General features: G+C 42.0%; 2 protein-coding genes across 4 annotated transcripts in view; both read left to right on the top strand.

Annotated features, from left to right (window-relative positions):
- LOC124216522 (microtubule-associated protein futsch-like) overlaps positions 1-17378 on the top strand; it is a 30708-nt gene extending 13330 nt beyond the window's left edge. For all 3 annotated transcript variants that reach the window (XM_046621104.1, XM_046621109.2, XM_046621116.2), the window contains 3 exons: positions 48-336; positions 880-1038; positions 4780-17378. In XM_046621104.1, the coding sequence (XP_046477060.1) occupies positions 48-336; positions 880-1038; positions 4780-12962 (8631 nt within the window). In that variant the 3' untranslated portion in view covers positions 12963-17378. The remainder of the gene's footprint in view (positions 1-47; positions 337-879; positions 1039-4779) is intronic.
- LOC124216949 (uncharacterized) lies at positions 1271-4752 on the top strand. Its single transcript, XM_046622086.2, has one exon. The coding sequence runs from the start codon at positions 2382-2384 to the stop codon at positions 3513-3515; it is 1134 nt and encodes a 377-aa protein (XP_046478042.1). The 5' UTR covers positions 1271-2381; the 3' UTR covers positions 3516-4752.
- Positions 17379-20590: the final 3212 nt, after the last annotated feature.

The raw sequence follows: 20590 nt of genomic DNA, 5'->3' as shown, positions 1-20590 counted from the left end.
GATTCTGCATGGAAGTAGATTATAATGACAAGACGTTAACGTTCCAGGCGCTCGACGGTAAAGATTTTTACATAGAGTTCAGCGGTAACCTAACACCGGTGACAAAATCTGGCGTGCAACTACGGTTCACGTTCAGGGCATTCCGTCAAAACAGACTATCCTTTCACGCGAAGGTCAAGGATCCGTTGCTAGATCCGGTTGCAAGAATGTTGTTCATGCGTGAGCCAAAGGTCGCCAAAGGCGAGCCCTCGCAGCAGCCTATTTGTATACTAAATATCGTACTACCGGAACTACTTGGAAAGAAGAAGGTTGAACTGAGATTTGATAAGGAGAGTGGTGAGTTGAACTCTTTTAGCCTAGCCATAATCTTCTACTACTACTTGCCAGTATTGGTGTAGGTTATATCGCGGATAGGAGTCTACATGCCGCGGTAGCGGAAATGCGAGCGTACAGAGGCTAGCGCCGATAAATGTAGCTGTAAGAATGAATGCTATGTTATGTTTTGGAGAACTTTCGTATAGCTGAATCCCGCCCTCCAAAAAGCTCGAAAGGAGATCTCTCAGATCTAAAACGAGACATTTTTCGGAATGAAGGGTTGAGAGTGTACACTAAATGCTATTTTGCTGAATAATTTTCAGTGAAAATTGAGTAAAATACACTAAAACACACACGTTATGTTTTTCGAAACATCTAATAGCGTAAAGAAAAAAATCGACAATTTTCTCAGAAATTCGTTACAGCTACTTTTATCGGTTTGCCCCCCCCCTCGTAATACTTGCTCGATGCGTGTATAATAGCAATGAAATATAATATTGACATATAACAAACAATAGATGATGGTATTGATACCGGATGGAAGGTCATGAAAAATTGTTGTAGATATCGAGGACTCAAACATCATTAGCCATAGAATGGACTCTTACGCGTCTGAATACGAAGGAGAAAGCAAAGAAAAATCCGACTATCCGAAAGCCGTAGTGGCATCGCCTCTGTACGAAGGGAAACTGGTCAGCAGAAATCATGAGAATGATCGAGGAGGTATGTCTGTAAAATAATCGGTTATTAATACTTCTGTCTCTATATATTGTATAAGTTATCCTAACACTGTTAGGATTAACAGGTAGTTGTAGATGTTCGTTTACGGTGCCTGATACCGTAATTGTACTGACTGCAGTACTGCGTGCAGCTGTACACCCGGCTGTGAATCATGTGAGGTAACTTTGGCATTCCTTGAATCTTCTACCTAAGATCACACCACGTCCATCCAATTGTCTGTTGTACGCCGGGAAGATATAACATGATTTAGAGAAAATCCGTTACCCCGCGGCCATGAAAGTGTATAGGAAAGGTGCACCTGCGGAGGTGAATACTGAAACGGATGCAGTGTCTAGGGCACTGACTTAAGTTGGTGTCATACTACAAACCAGTAGTGGCCAGTGAGGCACATTAAGATAATATCTACGTGAAACATACTGCGAAGGCGGACTTTACAAACAGCCACAACGAAGCAAGTAGGCATGACGTCGCGAATAATCTGGAAGATTGAGAACGTGAATATCATATACTACACGAATGTCTTACTTGGCAGATACCTATATGCAGTATAATGACGTTAGCTCAACCGGAGGCCCCAGCTGTAAGTTTAGCTTTACGATAATTCGATTTATGTATTCTACAGGCGACAATTTGTGACAAATTCAATTGTCAATTTACAGTATCTTTAAAAAATAACAACAATCATTTCAAACTCTTCCTATACGTTCGCATACTTATGTTCATAAATAAAGTCGTGGTTTAGTATCGTGCGCCGGTTGATTCAACGGCCGAAAGTTTAGTACCTTCGTTTAGAGACTGGATCAACGAAAAATATAAGGAATGTCGCATTCTGTGACCGCACTAATGAAGTTATCCGTATTTGCGTTATTTGACCGTGAATGGGATAATTAAGTTACAGCCCCGGAATAAGCTATGGCTTCAATAATCTAATTAAAACTTAACAGAATGAGACTAGATCATGGCAGTATCATGCAAATACCTCCAGTGTGGCAAAAGCCGCCATTTGAATGCGACATCTCGTGTGCCACGGTAGGCAAAATTGTTATTCAACACCAGGAACGTACATCCGTACGACAGCTAGCTCGACGTGTTGACGTATTATCGCCAAATGGTTGAACGCATGTACATATAGTGTTAATTTTTGGCATTGTATAAACAACCGTTATAATTTAATATACATACAACACTGCCATAATATACGATAGACAGCATCATCGGACTTGGGTAACTTAGAAGGTCGGCCCGCACTGTGGATATTGACAAAAAAGTCTTGGAACAGAGGACACGCTGTACGATACGTGCATACACGTAGACACCCTGGTAGAATGGATAGCGTGACGAAGGCACTCTCGACGCATCAAGAGGCTGAAGCGTGTGAATCGAAAATTTGCGGGAATACGGTAAGTCCCGCATGGGATTCGACGAACACAAAGAGCGATAATTGTGCCATGGAGACCGTGGATTCATTCAACGCGAAAAATACCGGGGACATGTCGTATCTTCTGCCTTCGAAGCCGAAGCTGAAGAAATCGGTGAACGGCTCGGCGGGAAAATCGAAACGCAAATCACGAACAGCCCGTAGGCGATTGAACGCTCAGACAAACAATGCGTCGCTGCACTTCTCCGACACGGACTCCGAAGGTGAGTTGGTATTGCTGAATCCACGTTCCGTTATCGTCGTACCGTCGAGAGACCTGCATGAAATGTGCGGTCACATCGACATCCCAAATCCGACGATTTCGGTGACGACGGATGAAGTCGAATGCCACGGGACAAACGCAAACGACATCGATTTACGTGAACTTAAACTATCGACCCCCAACCAAAGCAGAAGGCAGAGTTTCGTTGAGAATTTAACCGACTGCGATGACATATACAGCAGTGAACCCGAGGTGTTGCAAAATGATAGAGACAGCGCGGTCGCCGCCAACGAGTTATTGAAGGTAATTAATTGCTCTGGACAACTACGTGAAACTGATTGCGAGGATTTATCAATCGATGGTGATGACTGCGATGAGGATTACTCCGGACGGCCGATTTACGTGCCGATTAGAACCGACATACTCGCGGACTTGAACGGCGAGAGGATAACGACCAAGGAGGGTGACGGCCCATTTTCAATTGAAGTCCGGAACCAGTTGTCTTTTGACGAAGGCGCCGCCGTACCTATCAACACAGGTAACCGAGATCACGGAGATGACTTTGTACCTCCGCCGGTGATCACGGCAACGGGTACAGATAGCGAAGACATGGACGCATCCGATGAAGAGGACGCGGTGATCGGTACCCGTCGGACATTCGACGAGATATTCCAAGATCTCGATATTGGGACAACGTCGCAGATTGTTGTCAGGAACTTGAACATGATCGACGAAGCTCATCATCGTCTGGGCGTCAACAAGCCGGTGATTTACGACGGTACCGCCGACGGGCATACCGACGTCGAGGATATTGAGTGATGTATCTCCATGGCACGCGTACAGCCACAGGACATGATATTCATTTCGAGAGATGACTATTATAATTATTGCGATAAACGAAATCGTAAATTATACCAATGAGTAGTATACTTATACATTATGGTATACCGAGAGTTTTTCTTGAAAGAACTTGCCTGACAATAAATGCCACTCGTCTAGTTTATAAATGTAGCCAATTTCGTAAAATCTCGTCGTAAACACTTGTCAACCGGTCCATTCTAGGGAACTTGTCCTTGTCCGTTGTCAGTAAGGTTTTATGCTTCAGGCTGTGAGCATGGATGTCAGCCAATCAAAATTAAGCACGCTGATAGCGAGCGCTACGAGCAGGCCCTTCCAAGAAAAAGCTCTGGATATGTATATGCATTAGCAGCTTGTAAGGTATGATATGCAAAGTATCCGTCTGACAACGAGAGGTCTAATGGACAAAGGTGTATCTAACATATATACATACATACAGTAGCAGTCAAAAGTATTTTGACAAAGATAGTAATTAGGTTGGTTATACACAAATATAAAATATGAAAACCAATTATATTTTTTATTAAAACAAATTCTATGTTCTACATTATTGTAGAAAATTAACTTTCGTTCGCTAGAAAATAAAGTTGCAGTGATGAAAAATAAGAATTATGCATCAAAATAATAACGAATTTCGTATTCTCAAAATACTTTTTAACGCTACTGTTGGTACATACATGTGGGTATATTATATAACATAACGTAAATGGCAAAATGGCGAAGGATGACAACTACATGGACGAAAATTAGGTGCGGTATATGGTGCCGAAGTCATCTTCAGTTCAGAAACAACTATGCATGTTTATGACATCTTTACGTTGTGTGTGTAAATTCCCGGCTCGTTCCTATATTTTGATCCCGTTCACATGTAAAACTGTACCTGCACGTGCATGTGAGGAAACATGTATATTGAATGCAGGTGTAAGGTAGTTGCAGACTTGCAATGTATAATATAAAATTACATGATTATTATAGACGGTCGACATACGTTGGAAAGGTGTATCTTTAACCTGTACTTGTATAATCCAATCTTGAAAGGTTTGTCATTATATCTGCCAAGTCCCATTATCATATGTTTGGTCACCAACATCATTTTACTGATTGATGTTACAGTTCGATATATGGTCATATACATATACATATAATACATGTTGTATACCCCTGTATGGGTTGGTAATAAAAAAAATAAAAAAAATAATACGAGGAAATTTCTTGGTTGTTCTAGATGCCGTCTTTATCAGAGAATCCTTTGCTCAAAGTGCGGCTTGCCCCCTAGAAATCGTAGATGCTAGTTATCTTGATAAAGTAGACGCCGGTAAACGAAGCGATGATGGCCCGCCTGATGTTGAGAAACAAACGTACTCCGAGAAGCTGAAATTCTGGGAGGAGATTGGCAAACAGAGAAGCATCAGCAGCATTGACCAATCCGAAATGGAAGTTCCACAAAATAACGTGGAATTAGCAACAGAAGACATTTGTAGTCAGCTTACTAAGAGTAGCTCTTTGATGATACGCGGGAGGGAAGAATTGATTGAGGTGATGGCGGAGGGTGATGGGACAGTGGACGAAGAACGGAAGAATTGCATTGATATACCCGATATTTCCGAGTGTTCCGTAGCTGAAAAGGCTCATTACTTCGAAGAACAGATTCAGAGGGAATTAATGGCACCCGCAAAGACTACACTGAGTCCAAAGGTACCGGTTGATTTTGACTTGATGAAAAAAGTAAGGGTGGCAAAAAGGGAGAAACAACAGTTAGACGTCACGATTCCTCACAAAGGGGTCATCAGTGTACGTCAGGGAGACGAGGAATATGCCAGCGTAGTGCCAAGTAAAACTGATAACGTTATAATAAACGTTACCGATAACATGTGTAACGTGACAGAGGAATGTAGCGAATCAGCGGCGGAGAATCTGCATGACATTCCAAGCGTGAAACCCGTGAAGTCAAAAATACCATTCACCCCATCGAACGATGAACAGATGCAGCTCGGAGAGCCAATGAAAACGTTGGGTGAAAGCGTCAACTCAGAATTAGATTACGGAGCTGATGACGAACGAGTAGAACAAGTTCTTGCAAATGATGATGTTGTGAAAAAATTATTGTTCAATAGGAGAAGTAACAACTTAGTAACATTCGATGACATATTAAACATATCACCATGTATAGCCAATGCATCGCCAATCTCGGTGATTAGGACCTGTCACGATTTTCTCGTAGGCGAAAGACAACACGCATCACGTCAAACGTGGAAAGACATCGGTGAAGCTGTCGGCAATGCTGATTCAGTCGCGGACCACATACAGTTGAAATTGGTAGAACGCAGTGAGGCGGATGCAAATTATTTGAATCTGGGGAGCCGCTATGTCGATGACAGATCACTGGGTTATGAAACCGTTTCAAAGCAGCACGACAACAGAGAAGGATCTTGCCCAGAGATTGAAAATGTTGACCATGGAACGGCAGAGTTTCCATTAGAAACTGATTCAGACGTAAGTACGCAACCATCGGAGGAGAATGACACGAAATCTATTCGAATCAAGGATGAATGCCTGCCTGCCTTACCGGAAAACATTGCATTGAGTGAGGGAATTTCTGTATCTATTCGGGACATCATTGCCAGCAATCCATCGAACAAGCTGAGTGACGATTCTCAATCGGAAGAAGCTAATAGATTGGTACTGACAGAAACGACGAGACAGTCCGAAGGTCTGGCACGGCAATGTGAAATGAAGGCTTGTTACGAATTTTCAGATAGTGAAATCACGAGTGAGGATGTGCCAGCGATGTCCGCGGATCAAACGAATTCCTTTAAAATTGACATGACGAAGAGAGAATATGATTCACGAATCCCTAAACACGTTGGTTTGACGAAGATGGAAGACGAGACACAACCGGTGAAACGCAAAGACACTGCGGGAAGCAGAATTCCCGTTGCCAGCGATCAACATATCTCATTAGTGCTACAATCGGAGCTTAAGGCACGGCCGAGGACTTCTCACCGGAAAATTATCGCGGGTAACTCCGATGGAAAAGAATCGGAATCGCGTATACCAAGACGCACCGCTGAAGGATCCAAGGCAGAAACAGATGAAAGATTTGTACATCGATACAAGAGCGAGGTTCAACCTCACGCCGAGGCCACAGAAACTCCTAAGGAAAGTTTCCCAGCAGCTACGCTGTACCTGAATGTGACCGATTCATCCAAGATAGAAATGACGAATGATACTCAGGCGAGCCAGGTGTCTCACAGAGTCCGCGACTCGCTCAGGACCGAGAAAACGATGCGTCTCTCTGTCTACGAGTCTACAGACGAAATTTCCCTGTCAGACGTTACGATTGAGTCGGTGAACTCTAAGGATGAAACTTTCGCAGCCGATCCGATGAACGCGTCTCACTTAACTGAAAAGACATCTGGTAGTGCCGAGGGAGAATTTGCGTCGATGACGTCAACGGCCGATTATAGGATGTCAGCGAAATCGGAAGAGAAAGAAACCATCTCTTCGGAAATGTATGCCATCACGGCAGAAGCACTTATAACTGTCACACAGAAAGAATTATTACAAGAAAAGGCAACCGAAAGAATGGATTCAACATTGGCAAAAGAGACCCTGACGAAAAGGGTGGCAGAAATCGATCACAATAAGAAAGAATTGGAGGTGACATTGAATCGGGATACGACTGTGAAACTGCTCGACGATGGTAAGTCTTTTATAGCTGAAGGGTCGGCCGACACGAAAATCTTTGACAGTGTCCAACAAGAGGCAGTCAAATTACTCGAGGATGAACATGGTTTTCTCACAGACGAAACAAACGTCTGTAGTTTCGGGGAAACTGCAGCTTACGCGAGTGTTGGAATATGCACAGACTTTGTGACAGCGAAGGGGGGGTGTTTGTCTGAACGTACTGCCACATCTTTCGATGCAGACAATTCGTCCGCGAAAGGAGCAGCGGTGTCAAGTCGTACTGCAGTAACCGGTAGCGTAACCAGCAGGGAATCAGAAAATATTAGATACCATGTTGATGATGAAGAAATAGTACGAGCCAAATCTCGTGATCGCGCAATAATCGACGAACCGATAGCGGAGGTGAAAATCTTCCCGAACGATGACGGTATCTTAACGAAGCAGTCTGAAGTTCGAAGGATCGCCGAAACGATAATTCAGTCTATAGAAACAGAAATAGAAAATACATCAATTCTTGCAGTGAATCTAGCGAATCAAAGCGTTGAAAAAGTGGAGGATTATTCATCTCAAGAGCGAATGACCAACGCTAAATTACATCATTACAAGCTTGGCCGAGAATCGAAACAGGAAAGCATTAGTACAACCGAGGACCTGACGAGAGACGAGGAGTCTTCGCCGGGATCTCGTAACAGAGAAGGAAGCTTTCCCTCTGAAACCTCCGGCAGGAGGTTGTTTCATGATCAAGACATGACGATAAGTCCTAGCACCACGTCAGATCACACCGAGGCGGAAGACTCTATAGAGATCGATTCGAATGAGATGGGAAATAGACGGAAACTAGGTTCACCTGCATATCCTTTAGAAGAAATGCAGCAGCAAGCAACTACAAATATTTTCGATCAGGATGGTCGAGCCATAGCCTTTTCGCGGAAAGAATCGTTCGACGAGCTGGCCGCGTGGGACGCGACAACTTTGAGGAAGTCTGGCGCTCGGGTATTGGAAATAATCGAACCTAGAGATGTAAACGTTACGGAAGAATCGATTTTGTGGAATACGAACGAAGACGCCCGTGAGCGTTGCGTGGTTAGCCAGAGTTACACAACAGTGAAGGATCATTCAGGGGCAAGTACTTTGCGTGTCATGCTTTGCAGCGAAAGAGCTGAAGCTATTGGTTCAGTTACACTTTTCAAGCAGTCAAACTCGGCTGATGATCCGATCGTTGACGACCATGTGAGGAACAATTACGACATGGCGTTTGATGCGAAGATCAATGACGCTGAAGCTGGTAGTCCGACCTCGGTATTGCCAAAAATGCGGATACAAAATCTAGATATAAAACCTGTAAATTGGATGATCGGAGATGAAAAAATTGAAATATCAGAGTCACTACAGCCTTCTGAAGTATTCAACCGGGAGCTGGAAGAGTACGAGTCAGTAGTAAAACAATTCAGTCTCGAGGGGGCGAATAACGAAGATGCGATACTACCAATTAGTCAGAATAAAGAACACTCCTTTGCGTGCGAGGATGTAAACGTGAATGATGGAACCGTAGTGAGGATAATTCAAAAGGAAACTCCAAAGACCAAGTTCAGGGTTATTCCAGTAAGCGACAAACAATTGGAGAGTGAACTCGTTGAAAATAATTTGGATATCAGTTGTCAAGAGCTGATGGATACTTTGCAAAAAGAATTTGACGCCAAGACTCCCACGGAACACTTAGCCGTGGAAGCGTTCAAAGTCGAATCATCGACTGGCAGAGAAGTGGGACATAACTTGGTGAAACTGATGAATGAAGATTCCATTACCCAAAAACATACCTCGGAAAAATCAGACAAGCAAACAATTCCAGTGACAGACACAGGTGCGAATAAAACAGATTACTTTGAGACGATGAAATTTCAATCACCGATGCAACTGGCCGAAGAAAGAAAGAACGAAACAGTCAGGATGAAAGGACAAATCGAAGGTAGAGTCGAATATGATACTGCCTTAGAGCTGTCTGGAACCGACAACAGGGGAGAGAAAATTGTAGCGGAGGATGCTTCGAGCAGTACCGAAAAAGGCATGGGATCAGTTGAATGTATTGTGTCCTCGGACAATGAGAGAATTCAACGAGCACTGGCCATGCCTCAAGATGATAGCCTCACCACCGTAGGTGGCGGGACATTCGACAGTCAACCAACGCCCGATCACCGCACAACGGCTCATCACGATACCGGTGCCATAACAAAATCAAGAAAGGACGTAGAAGTGACGAATATTAATCTGAGTTCAAGGTATGCCATCACCGTGTTAGATCAAGTGGTGAAAAAAGAAATTGCGGAAGTGAAGGAATCCTTGGAAGCAGCGAAACAGGATTTAATTGAGGAGTTGAGCGAAAATAGCAAAATGGTTTTTCACATAAAAGACTCGCCTTCGGAGTTTCAGTTCAAACTTGAGTCGGAATCGATACCGAATGAATTACATTTCCTGTACAGGGCCCCGTCCGTAAACGATCAGCCAAACAAACACGATGTTACAGAAGACGCGGAGGCAGCTTCGCCAGTTGCAAGGCCACGAAGTACTGGTGCTGATATGAAAGTGGAGATTGGCAAGAAACTCGAGTTAGTGAGCAGGGAGCTACGAAAAGACAATGCTGCAATCACAAAGGAGATAGATGAGCGTGATTTTGAATCAGAGTCCAAGAAACGGATGGAGGTCCTGAAACGTGAGGCCGTTGTGATTGCAAAAGTTGAGAAACCACCCACTACTGATTCAAGTGGAAATGATAATTGCTCAACTGTCAGCGTTCCGACCCTCGTCGCTACAACCGCACCCGTCACCGCCGCAGACCCCGGCCCCATCCCCATCCCCGTTCCATTCCCCGTCTCCGTCACAATTCCCGTCCCTGCCAGCAGATCGAGTTCCGACGTGGAGACGAAAGATGATGGCTTCTTGATGTGCCCCCCTCAGCCAGCACCAAGGAGAAGACATAAACCGGTGAGAGCCCTGAAAAAGATCAGATCAGATAGTGAAACCGACATCGGTTCCAGTTCCGGCGAGAGTAACTATCATTCATGTGACTATGAAATAGGAAGTGGCAGCAGGCCAAGTTCCTCGGACATTGAGGCAATGCAATTGGGAATACCATCGGGAACCGCATCTGAATACGAGACAGCTTTGACGTCGGTTGAAACTTCATCGACGTCAAAACCCACCTCACAAGATTATCATACCGCAATCAGCTCATTGAGTTCGAGGGAATCCATAAAATCTCTTTATTCGGAGAGTTCCGGACATTTGGCGAGTGTCGAAAGTTCCAGCGAGCTTTCGGAAACATTAGTGCCTTCGGAAAGCGATATGGACCGAGACGATTTCGACGAAAGTGTTGATCATGTTCTTGAGGACGATTTAGTTTGCGTTGATGCACCAATCACGTTGAAGGCTTCTCACTCACCTAACAATGATTATGTATTACTAGCGTCGAGTGAGGTTGCCTGCAATATCGTTGAGGCGAACGTGTCCTCTGTGGCAACCTCCCGTATGAAAAGATCCTCTGAAATGATATTTCAACACGATGACGAGCCCTGCGAGAACATCGGCTCAGTCGAGATGGATACTTGCGAACGTCAATCTTCCAATAGCGAAAATGCATTGCAAATCAAATCCATCGACAACGCCACATCCACGACATTAATTATTGGGAATGAATTTGTTGGAGATAGTCAAATGCAATCTGTCGACATAACGACGTCTCGCGTAGATGAAGATGGCATCCAAAGCGTCTGTACTCAGGTTACCTCCAAGGATAAGAGGGTGTTAAGCGATAACACGGTCAGCCCATTGGGTGAGTCAGAGTCTGTTGTCATCGAGAATTGGATGGGAACGAACGCCTGCAGTTCTAGTAGTATCATAGAGTCAAAGACAATGGATGTTAGAGAGGAGGAAGGAGCTACGGTAACTGATGCCGAAATCAAATTCACGGGATTCGAGCAGCGGCCGCACTTGTCATTGATACAACAGGCCAGTGTGTCCACATCCACAGCATCCGCAATATCATTGGAAACGGTCATCGACCGTTTTGATAAAGAGAGACAAGAGCGACATTCCCCCGACAGCGATTCGTTCGAGTTAGTCGACAAGCCAGACATTATCGATGACTTTGTCGTTATAGAAGAAGTGGGCCGGGAAGCGGAGGAATTCGACTCTGAGGGAAAGAGCATCCACATAAGTAGTATCAATATAGTATGCGCAAACGTCAAAACTTACGACAGGGAGGTAGAGAACTTGATTACTAACACTAATCACGAAGATCACTCACAGCCGACGAGCCAGCTGCAGGTTAGAAATAACGAATTGTTCGACTTTGAATCAGAGGATAGCCCGCCTCAGGTATCAAACGAAGAACATTTGTATTCTCAGTCGTATTCGGATGACGAGCATTACGAAGGCGGCAAGAAATGGGTCGAGATGCAGTTCCAGACAGATGCCCGTGGTTATGAGATCGAATACGATCGTGGCCCGCTGGAGGACATAAAAGAGGAGGAGATAACCGACTTCGAGGCGAGCAGCAGTCGTTTCGGAAGCTTGGGAAGTCACAAGGAGTCAGTTGGAAGCATTGGTAGTGCACGTGGGAGTCTGGGCAGCACGCCTGAGTATGATGTACTCGCGGGAAGAAAATACTTTACCAAGCCGTCCGAGCATGACAATTTATCACTTAGCTCTTTGCAAGAATTTGAGAGCCTCGAGAATGCCGTGGCGATGGAAAGTTCGAAAAAATTGCATTGTGGCTCGCAGGATTCAATAAACAATGGTAGTCTACCGAGGCGTTATCTCACAGGTCGGTCAGGTCACGGGGATGATGTGTCGTTGTCCTCGTTGAAGGATTTTGAAGGGTTGGAGACAGCCTGCCGCGAGGCCCACATGATTGAGTTGCGAGCTAGGGAGGAAGAGGATCTTCTTGACCATGAAAGTCCCGAAAATCGATACAAGCTAGAAAGTCTAGCAAGAACGAAGGCAGAATCGAGTGCTCCGGCATCTTTTAATCCCAGCACGTCGGGTTCCGACGATTACGAGAAGCGTATCAGAGAGATCGACGAGATTATTCGCATTGCTCAATCGAACGTGGAGAAATTTGATCGTCAAGATGACACGGCAGAAGATATTTCACAGATTGATATCACCGAGACAGACTCTAGGGGCCCCGGTGGTAACTTAGGCCCAGGGCAAAGCAAGGCAATCGAAGTAGCCGCCAATTGTTGTGCGATAGTGCTACATGAAGGCCAGTCCCGTGTGGTGCAGGTACAATTGAAAGATCAGGACATTATGGAAACTAGTACGGACTCGTTGGAATTTGATGATCACGCTGTTGACAAGAGACGCGACCCCCTTTGCAGGAGCTCGGATTCGTTGGAAATGAAAACGAACTTGGACTTACCGTCCCTGAGCTCGGATTCCCTCAACAACACCCGTGACCCGCGAGAACTGCCGCCGGGCTGCACCTTTGATCAATTTGATAATTCCTGCAGGCGAATTTCCTCCGACTCATTGGAAATACCTTCCTCGGAACATCAGGAGGATAATATTGTGCAGGATAAGAGTCGCGAAGCAAGCTGCGGTAACCGAAATTATTCTGTAAGAAGTGATACTGACAATTCGTCTGTCAGGCGCGTTTCATCGGCCGAAGCGGGAAGCCTAGCGAATACGAGCTTGAAATGTAATCTGCCCAACAACGGGACATAAAATATGATGTCGGCTGTATAAATATTGATAGGTACGTAAGCTGATTTAAATTTTGCTTAACCATAACGGTCACAAATGAAGTTGACAAAGCGTAGTAAGAGATAAAATTTGTAGCTTCTCAACGTCCCTTGTTCCCCATGCACTCATCGAGTAATAAAAATCCTGGAATCGAAAGGTCCGGTATGAAAACAATCTTGATAAATTGTAATTACAAATGGAAACTACCAGCATGCATACTGAGAGTGATTTTTTCCTTTCTGAATAGTTTTCTGTGCATGCCTTCAAGTTATACAAAATGGTGTACAAGGTAAGTTGTCCTGTATGTCAGGAATGGAAAGAGATTATCTAAGGCGAACTTCGCCCCTTCAGCCAATCAACGAAGTTATGGAATCCTTCCAAACAAATACCATTCTGACGCAATTATCGTATAACCGTAAATACGTATACAATGCTATGAATTGTCTCATTCTATGCGTGACTTTGCGATCGATTTCGCGTCAGGTACGCTTCTCCCATTCTCGACACACAAGGCAACTCTACCTGTAGGTTTAGGTACATACCCACATATCGTAATTTCATATTATAGAAAGTTCATACTCAATCAGACCTACATTAGGTATGATTTCACGTGTAGGAACGTCGTCTGAAAACCTGATGATGTATATGATTTTTCACCGTGGAGTAATTATTTTCAGCAGGATCTTCACGTATGGGTACCACCTACAACAACTATGTGTAACGTTTATTATACCGAGAGTCTCGCATGAAAGAGGAAACTTCAAACTCCGCGTCACCGCCAGCGCCGTAACACTCGCACAAGTTGACGTCACAGCATTTGCTCGCTAAGCTCGGCTATGGTAAAAGTTGGGCGTGTGTTGGCATTGATGGTGATGTGCGGCTCGGGGTTGCGTGAGACTCTCGGCGATCGCGATTATACCTAATATGTGAAATTATCGACGGCAGCTTATCGGTGTGCACCGTTATATAATATAAGAATACTATTTTCACATTCAGTGTTTCAACGACTCGGTTAAAACTTTCGCTAATCAAAGTAATAAATCCGGTTGACAAGCAAATATCTGCACTAACGTTTTCAGTGTGCTTTGCTTGTGGGTGACCCATTCGTTAAATAATCTTCCCAGAGTGTATACCCGTGTATCGCGAGTACTCCCAATCAGTATAGAGAACATCTTTTCTGATGCAGTCGGCGAAAATGCCTATTATCACACCGCCATTTGTGGACATAAAATGCCAGTTTCATGCCTTCGGGGGCATAAAATAAAAGTTTTCGAAAATCATCATTTCTAACTGAAACACGCAGTTTTGGAGTAATACTATGCAAAACTACGCTTCGTACAGTGTATCATGTCACTTTCGCGTAAGCGAAAGATTAAAATTGTGTGTTTCTCGTGTTTGCCGGCCGGCCTTGGCGAATTAAGACCCTCAGTCCAAATGGATTATCAACGCGCGAGTGAGCGCTGCTCCTAACATCATCGAAAAAACACCGTAGCGGTCGCGCCCTCCTGCATCTCCACCCTCGTGCCCCTGAACCCCGCTCCTGCCCAATTCCTTCCGTCAGTATGATTTCTGCGTTACTTGGTTTTATGAAATTGTATTTAGTATTTAAAAAATTAAAATCCATGCAATTTCGTGAGGCATTTTTCACCCACTGTATCAAAAACTAATGTTTGCAACTTGGGCGTTGGATTAACGCCCTTGCTATGAAAAGTACTATTAAAACAAGCCACTCACGTCGACTCATAAAAAAAGTTTCCGAAGTTGCAGATGTGTAGGTATGACAAGATACGATGGATTATTATAATTTCATTTTCGTCTGTAGAAAACAATTGGAAGATACAAGTCCTGAATTTCTATCCAATGATCAGTCTGTATTCACGAAGGAAATAGTACAAAGAAAAATATCATATTGCCTGGAGGCGCCTATTTCATGTGATTTTTCTTGTCTATGATGCAGCTTAAGAAAGGCTGATAAAGTTTTGTCAAAATGCAGTATCGTTACAGCTTTATTCTTCAACCTTTTGAGGTACACTGACCAGTGACCGTGAACATACCCGATATTTACCTCAGAGAATTTCGTCATTCTGTGACTTGTTGTAGTGCATCATTAGGCATGTAGAGATGTAATGTTTTACATGCTAATTCGGCCGTTTAGGGTATAAATCATGCCTGAGGTTGAGCTCTCAAAAATCAGTATCTTAGGATTCATCGGTAATGAGGTAAAAGTTTTAGATAAAATCGAGTAGACATTATTTACTATTAAAAGACGAAAATATACGTAGAATTTTTATCCTCAGTAGGTGTACCGCTTATTTTTTCTTGAGTCCACTTTAGGAAAGATTTTTACCACTTGAACAGCCAAATTAGTACGTGAAAAAAGTATCCAACGTTTCTGATTTACTGCAACGTATCACAAATGGAAGGGAATCGGCGTGATAAACCTCACATACTTTTCTTGTGAGAAAAAAAAAAAATTCTTGGTTCCACGAAAGATTATCTTTGTGGATGGAAAAAACATATTTTGTTACTGTGAATAGTTTCTCGTCGAAGCGAAGAAGGATCTGATGGGATAAAATGCAGAGCATAAGTTTTTTTTTAAACCAACAAAAGACGTAGCGACCGCTAGTGAAATTCGATTAAAACTGCAAAAAAGTTTTTCCACCATCCACAAATAAATTTATTCGTTTGGTTCGGACCATTCTTTTTCTCATCAAACCAGGTAGAAGAATGAATCTTGGAAATGTCACCAGCTGTCATTAGAAGATGTATGCAAATTAGTATTGACTGTTTCCGAAATTATAAACCAAGATGTGCAAATCACAGCAATAGTCCAAGAATTTGGGAAACGGTATTTTGTCATTTTAAATGACTGAATAATATCGCAAAAATTGTACTGTATAGTATGTGTAATTATATATGTAGACACATATTGAGGAATTTTTCAACGCATACTTAAATCACAACACTCGCGTGTACAAAAATTGAGGACACATTGTACGTAATATGTATGTATTATACCTATGTTGCGATATTTTTATGATCTAATTATCATCAAGAAGCTTTACAAATACTTTCCTTTCAGGTAACGGACTAAATGAAAACGTATTGCTCAGGATTCATCGTTGCCATGCAAACTAACAATAAGCGAAGAGTTGAGCAGAGATCATATTTTACAAGCAGACATGAAAATCTCTATATTTGATCGTTTTTGCTTTCAGTTCACCCAGCATATATGGTCAAACAATAAACGTCAAAGATAATTTATATATGCATAGTTATGCTTGTGTCCTTTATCATACTTTCAAGTAAACATACATAAACTCAGGTATATGCATTCCCGCGCGCGCACACACGCTTGCACGCACGCACGCACGCACACACACACGCGCGCGCGCGCACACACATACACTCGCACGAGAGCGCGAGTCGGAAAACAGAATATTATTTTTTAACAAACGTCTGCTTATGTGTTTTGATATCACATCTATTCAATCTATGATATTGCGCTAGAATATTTTGTACTATTACTATAATTCCAATTTCTTTATCATCACTCATGCGTATTTATTTGACGTGATATATGTATATACGTACATATATAGGGTAAACCAGGATTTGATGGACCCCTCAAAAAATTTAGACAAGCAAAAAAAAAAAGAAATTTTTTATTATCAATACTGAGATATTATTAAAGGTTTGTTTAATATGTGTTGAATAAAAGAATGCAATATTCTTTTAGGACAAAAACATGTTGGAAAATTTTTTTCCTAAATGATATTTTACACGAAGGCCGTTTGCTCCGGAGTATACATTTTTTTATCATACATATTGCTAGATAAAATCAATGATTTAATCAATAGAGGTGAAATTAAAGGATGCAGAATTATATGAAAATAAATCATGTAAAACAAAAAAAAAGTAAAAAGTAAGTAAGTAAAAATGCATCATGTCCCGTAAATTTTTTTTTTTGTTGCAATTATGGTAAAACAATGATGAAACTGCTCAAGACAGACCAAAATAACTTGTACCCTCTGCTCAAAAGCCAAAAAAAATAACTAGCGGCTTCGCGGGTCCGTCGTACTTCGGTCTCCCCTATACATATATGTATGTATGTATGTATCTATGTGTATATATATATATATATATATATATATATATATATATATATATGTACGTACGTGTTATATTATATATACATAAATATATGTATTGTGCATGTATGAGCTGTAATCAGTATAAGGATTGCGTACGTACTCGTACGTATAAATCTAGCAATTATGATCGTATAATGTACATCTTCGGTTGCATTTTCATGTTTGTATTAAAATCGTATCCACACGTTTTTCAACTTGTAATATATTCTTGACGGTTTATTAAAATTATACCATGTTTTTTAAACTTTTCAATTCTGTAACCAACATCTGAGAATGAGTCGAAAGATTTTTCCATTTCGCCGTCTATCCCTCTAACCTTTGTCATTTAACCGTGGTGCGATCACAGTAATTCGGGTACATAATATTTTTTTCACACCACAATCTGTGAATTAAGCTGAACAAACAGAGATCAATTATCTTTCGAATATACTATCAAAACGCGGTGTTCGCAGCCTACGAAGTACATGCTGTGAGTAAATATGTTCAGCGAGAGCAAATATTTGACTTACTGAATAAGTCGTTGCAGGTAAAGAATTACTAATATTGTTGTTCATCGTACGAGATGATGAATTTATCAAATAATTTCCAAGTATCTATAAAACCGAAAACATAAAAGGACCTCACAAATTTCACATTAAAGTATCATATTAAAATATTATAATATTCACAGAATTTCATAACAATTTCCAAGCAGCACTATATCTCAAAGGTGCCGAAAAGTTATATTTTGAAAGTCGTATTTCCGGCAAGTCGAAAAGTTGTCTATAATTGCTTGCGGACTTGATGAAAAGTTGTCTGAAAGATAGCTCCATGTACTGAAAGGAAGGATAATTTATTGACTCGAGTTTGCAAAGAGCATTTTTGAGTTGTTTACAAGTGTCTTATAAGATGTATATCGTTGTTTTTTTTTCTCCTCGTGATAAATTAATTTTATTCTAAGGAGGGCATCCCTCGAAGGGCCGTAACGTCAAAGATATGTTATTCTTATTCATGACCGTTGACACCGAGTAACCCCTTTTCCAGGCGGAATTATAGCGAGCGAAATTATATCAAGCGGTATCATTTCGAGCGGAACTATAGCGAGCAGAATCATAGCGAGCGGAATTGTATAGAGTAGCATTATATCGAGCGGAATTATATTTTTTGATGGGAGGGATGGTGTGAGAAAAAATTCATATATCTACCCGACCAAGTTGGTTTGTGGTACCAATCAGTAATTAACCTTTTACCCGTAGTCTTATTACAGACACATCAAGGAAACTGATGTTATCGTTAGATTCCAATTCACAAGTGAATTCAAATCTGACATGAAACTTGTTGAACTCTGAGAATAAATAATCAATGAAGTTTAACGGAGCCGTGAATAAAATATCATTGACACATCTACAATAAAACGTGGGCTGGAAGGGTAATGAATTTAACGCCTTGGTTTCAAGAAGCTCCATAACAAAATATGATAAGATGAGGGATAGGGGAGATCCCATTGGCAGACTGAACGTTTGTGTGTAAATGGACCAGTCGAACGTAAAGACTGAAGCGTCGAAACAAAGTAGTAGGGCTGAGCTAAATTCGTCGAAAGGTAGTGCATTTTTTTTTATTTGATCTCATTTGCTTACAACTGACGAAATTCGCCAAATCTGTTGGAACATTCGTAAAGTGGAAAATGACGACTAGTGATACTAACATATGACCTTCTTTAATCTAACAATTCTTAATGTTAACAACAAATTCAATGCTATCCTTTACATTCGGCTTTGGCCTGGAGCTCAAAGATTTCAAGATGTTATTAATATACTTAGCCAAATGGTAAGTAGGACTGTTGACAAATGAGACAATGAGACGTAACGGGGTGCCAGTTTTGTGGACTTCTATTAGCCTCTCCCTAATACCCGAGAATGAGTTAATTTTTTTTTTTCGTTGTTGGTGTTTGTTAGTGATAGAAGATCGAAAGTCGAAGATTCTTGACATGACGGCGGCGGCGGTATCTTTATATAAATATAGTACGACGATACACACACACACACACACACACACGCACGCGCGCGCGCGCGCGCGAGAGAGAGAGAGAGAGAGAGAGAGAGAGAGAGAGAGGTTTTTATTGCCCAAGGTGAATGTTCGCGCAACTTTATTAATATTATGTTAGTTTGTAAATTTATAACAACAAATATTTTAGTTTCGTTATATTTGTATGATGTACCTATTCACCACGTATAAGATGACTAAAGGGTCACAACAGTAGATTTACTTTCTTATTCCACATGACAAGTAGTTCAACGTTATAGTAATTCAAATTACGTACTTATTGTCCACGCCAGAAATTCGTGGGCCGATACTCGAATCGGCAGTTACGTACGTTCGCTTGGCCGGTGAGGGCGCAGCGCAAGTTAGTTAGTCTCGAGCGCTCGAATAGGTAGGACGTGTTAGGTTTTCCTTAGACACGCGCGTCGATTATTTCGTTTCGCGTAGTTTTAAGATTTATCCGTTTAAGTTGGTTGGGGGAGACGCGGTTCACCCTCCGGTTGGACGTTAGAGTAGAAGAAGTTAGAGAAGAACTCTGGTTAAACGACCTAAACAGTGAACAAATGCATAGCTATATAGTGCAGCTACAAGACTTAATTAGAAAGTTAATGAATGAGAGTGCGACTTTCAGTCATATTTACGAATGTTTGTTTATAGGGGTATGCTCTCGCGCCCCGCGTTTCTTTCACCTATCGGCTAACGAGGTGCGAACCGAGAGAGACCGATGATATTAGGCATGTAACTCTCTCGCTCACGCCTCCGCCTCACTTTGGCCGTGTTCGTAAATTGACTGCCACTACTGAAAATTCCCTAGGACAGAGACAGATCTGTCCATGAACTCAGCAGCGCAAAAGAGATGAAAGATTGCTGACAGTACTGTCAGTCAGGGTATGTTCCGATATACACTGCGAGCACTGTAAGGTGTGTCGTCAATTTAGTATACTGCGAAGCCGTTACTGTATAGTTAGCTATACTGGTTACTGCTTAAAACGGAACGCAGTACAGTATACTGTGATCGACATTTTTTGGCGTTACTTTCATTTCATACATAATATTTGTTTCACATTGCAATAAACACAATTTATTCAAATTTTCCATTTTTGTTTTTAACGGCCGATATTTTTAAATGACAATATTCAATAATAATAATTATCAATAGTGGAAGCTGTTAAATTTCTGAACGCTGTTGATCACGTGATCAAAGCACTGAGAGCACCTTACCTCGAAAGCACCAGTGTTCACAGTAGAAAAATGGCGACGATTTATGACGTCATATATTTCCCTAGGATACTGCGACTGTATACTGTCCGTCTATAACGGAACGAATTTCTCCCCAGTAAGAGCACTGAACAGTGCTCGCAGTATATATCGGAACATACCCTCAATTTTCGAACACGGCCTTTCCATACTTTCCGTGCATGCGAAGCTGCGTGCAGT

The sequence above is a fragment of the Neodiprion pinetum genome, chromosome 1, assembly GCF_021155775.2.
Source record: "Neodiprion pinetum isolate iyNeoPine1 chromosome 1, iyNeoPine1.2, whole genome shotgun sequence".
NCBI lineage: Eukaryota > Metazoa > Arthropoda > Insecta > Hymenoptera > Diprionidae > Neodiprion > Neodiprion pinetum.
Note: the sequence above shows the minus strand (reverse complement) of the source record. Positions and strands in the feature narration are given on the sequence as shown.

Excerpts from the sequence above, each read along its gene's own strand:
- LOC124216949 (XM_046622086.2), top strand. The coding sequence starts at position 2,382 with ATGGATAGCGTGACGAAGGCACTCTCGACGCATCAAGAGGCTGAAGCG.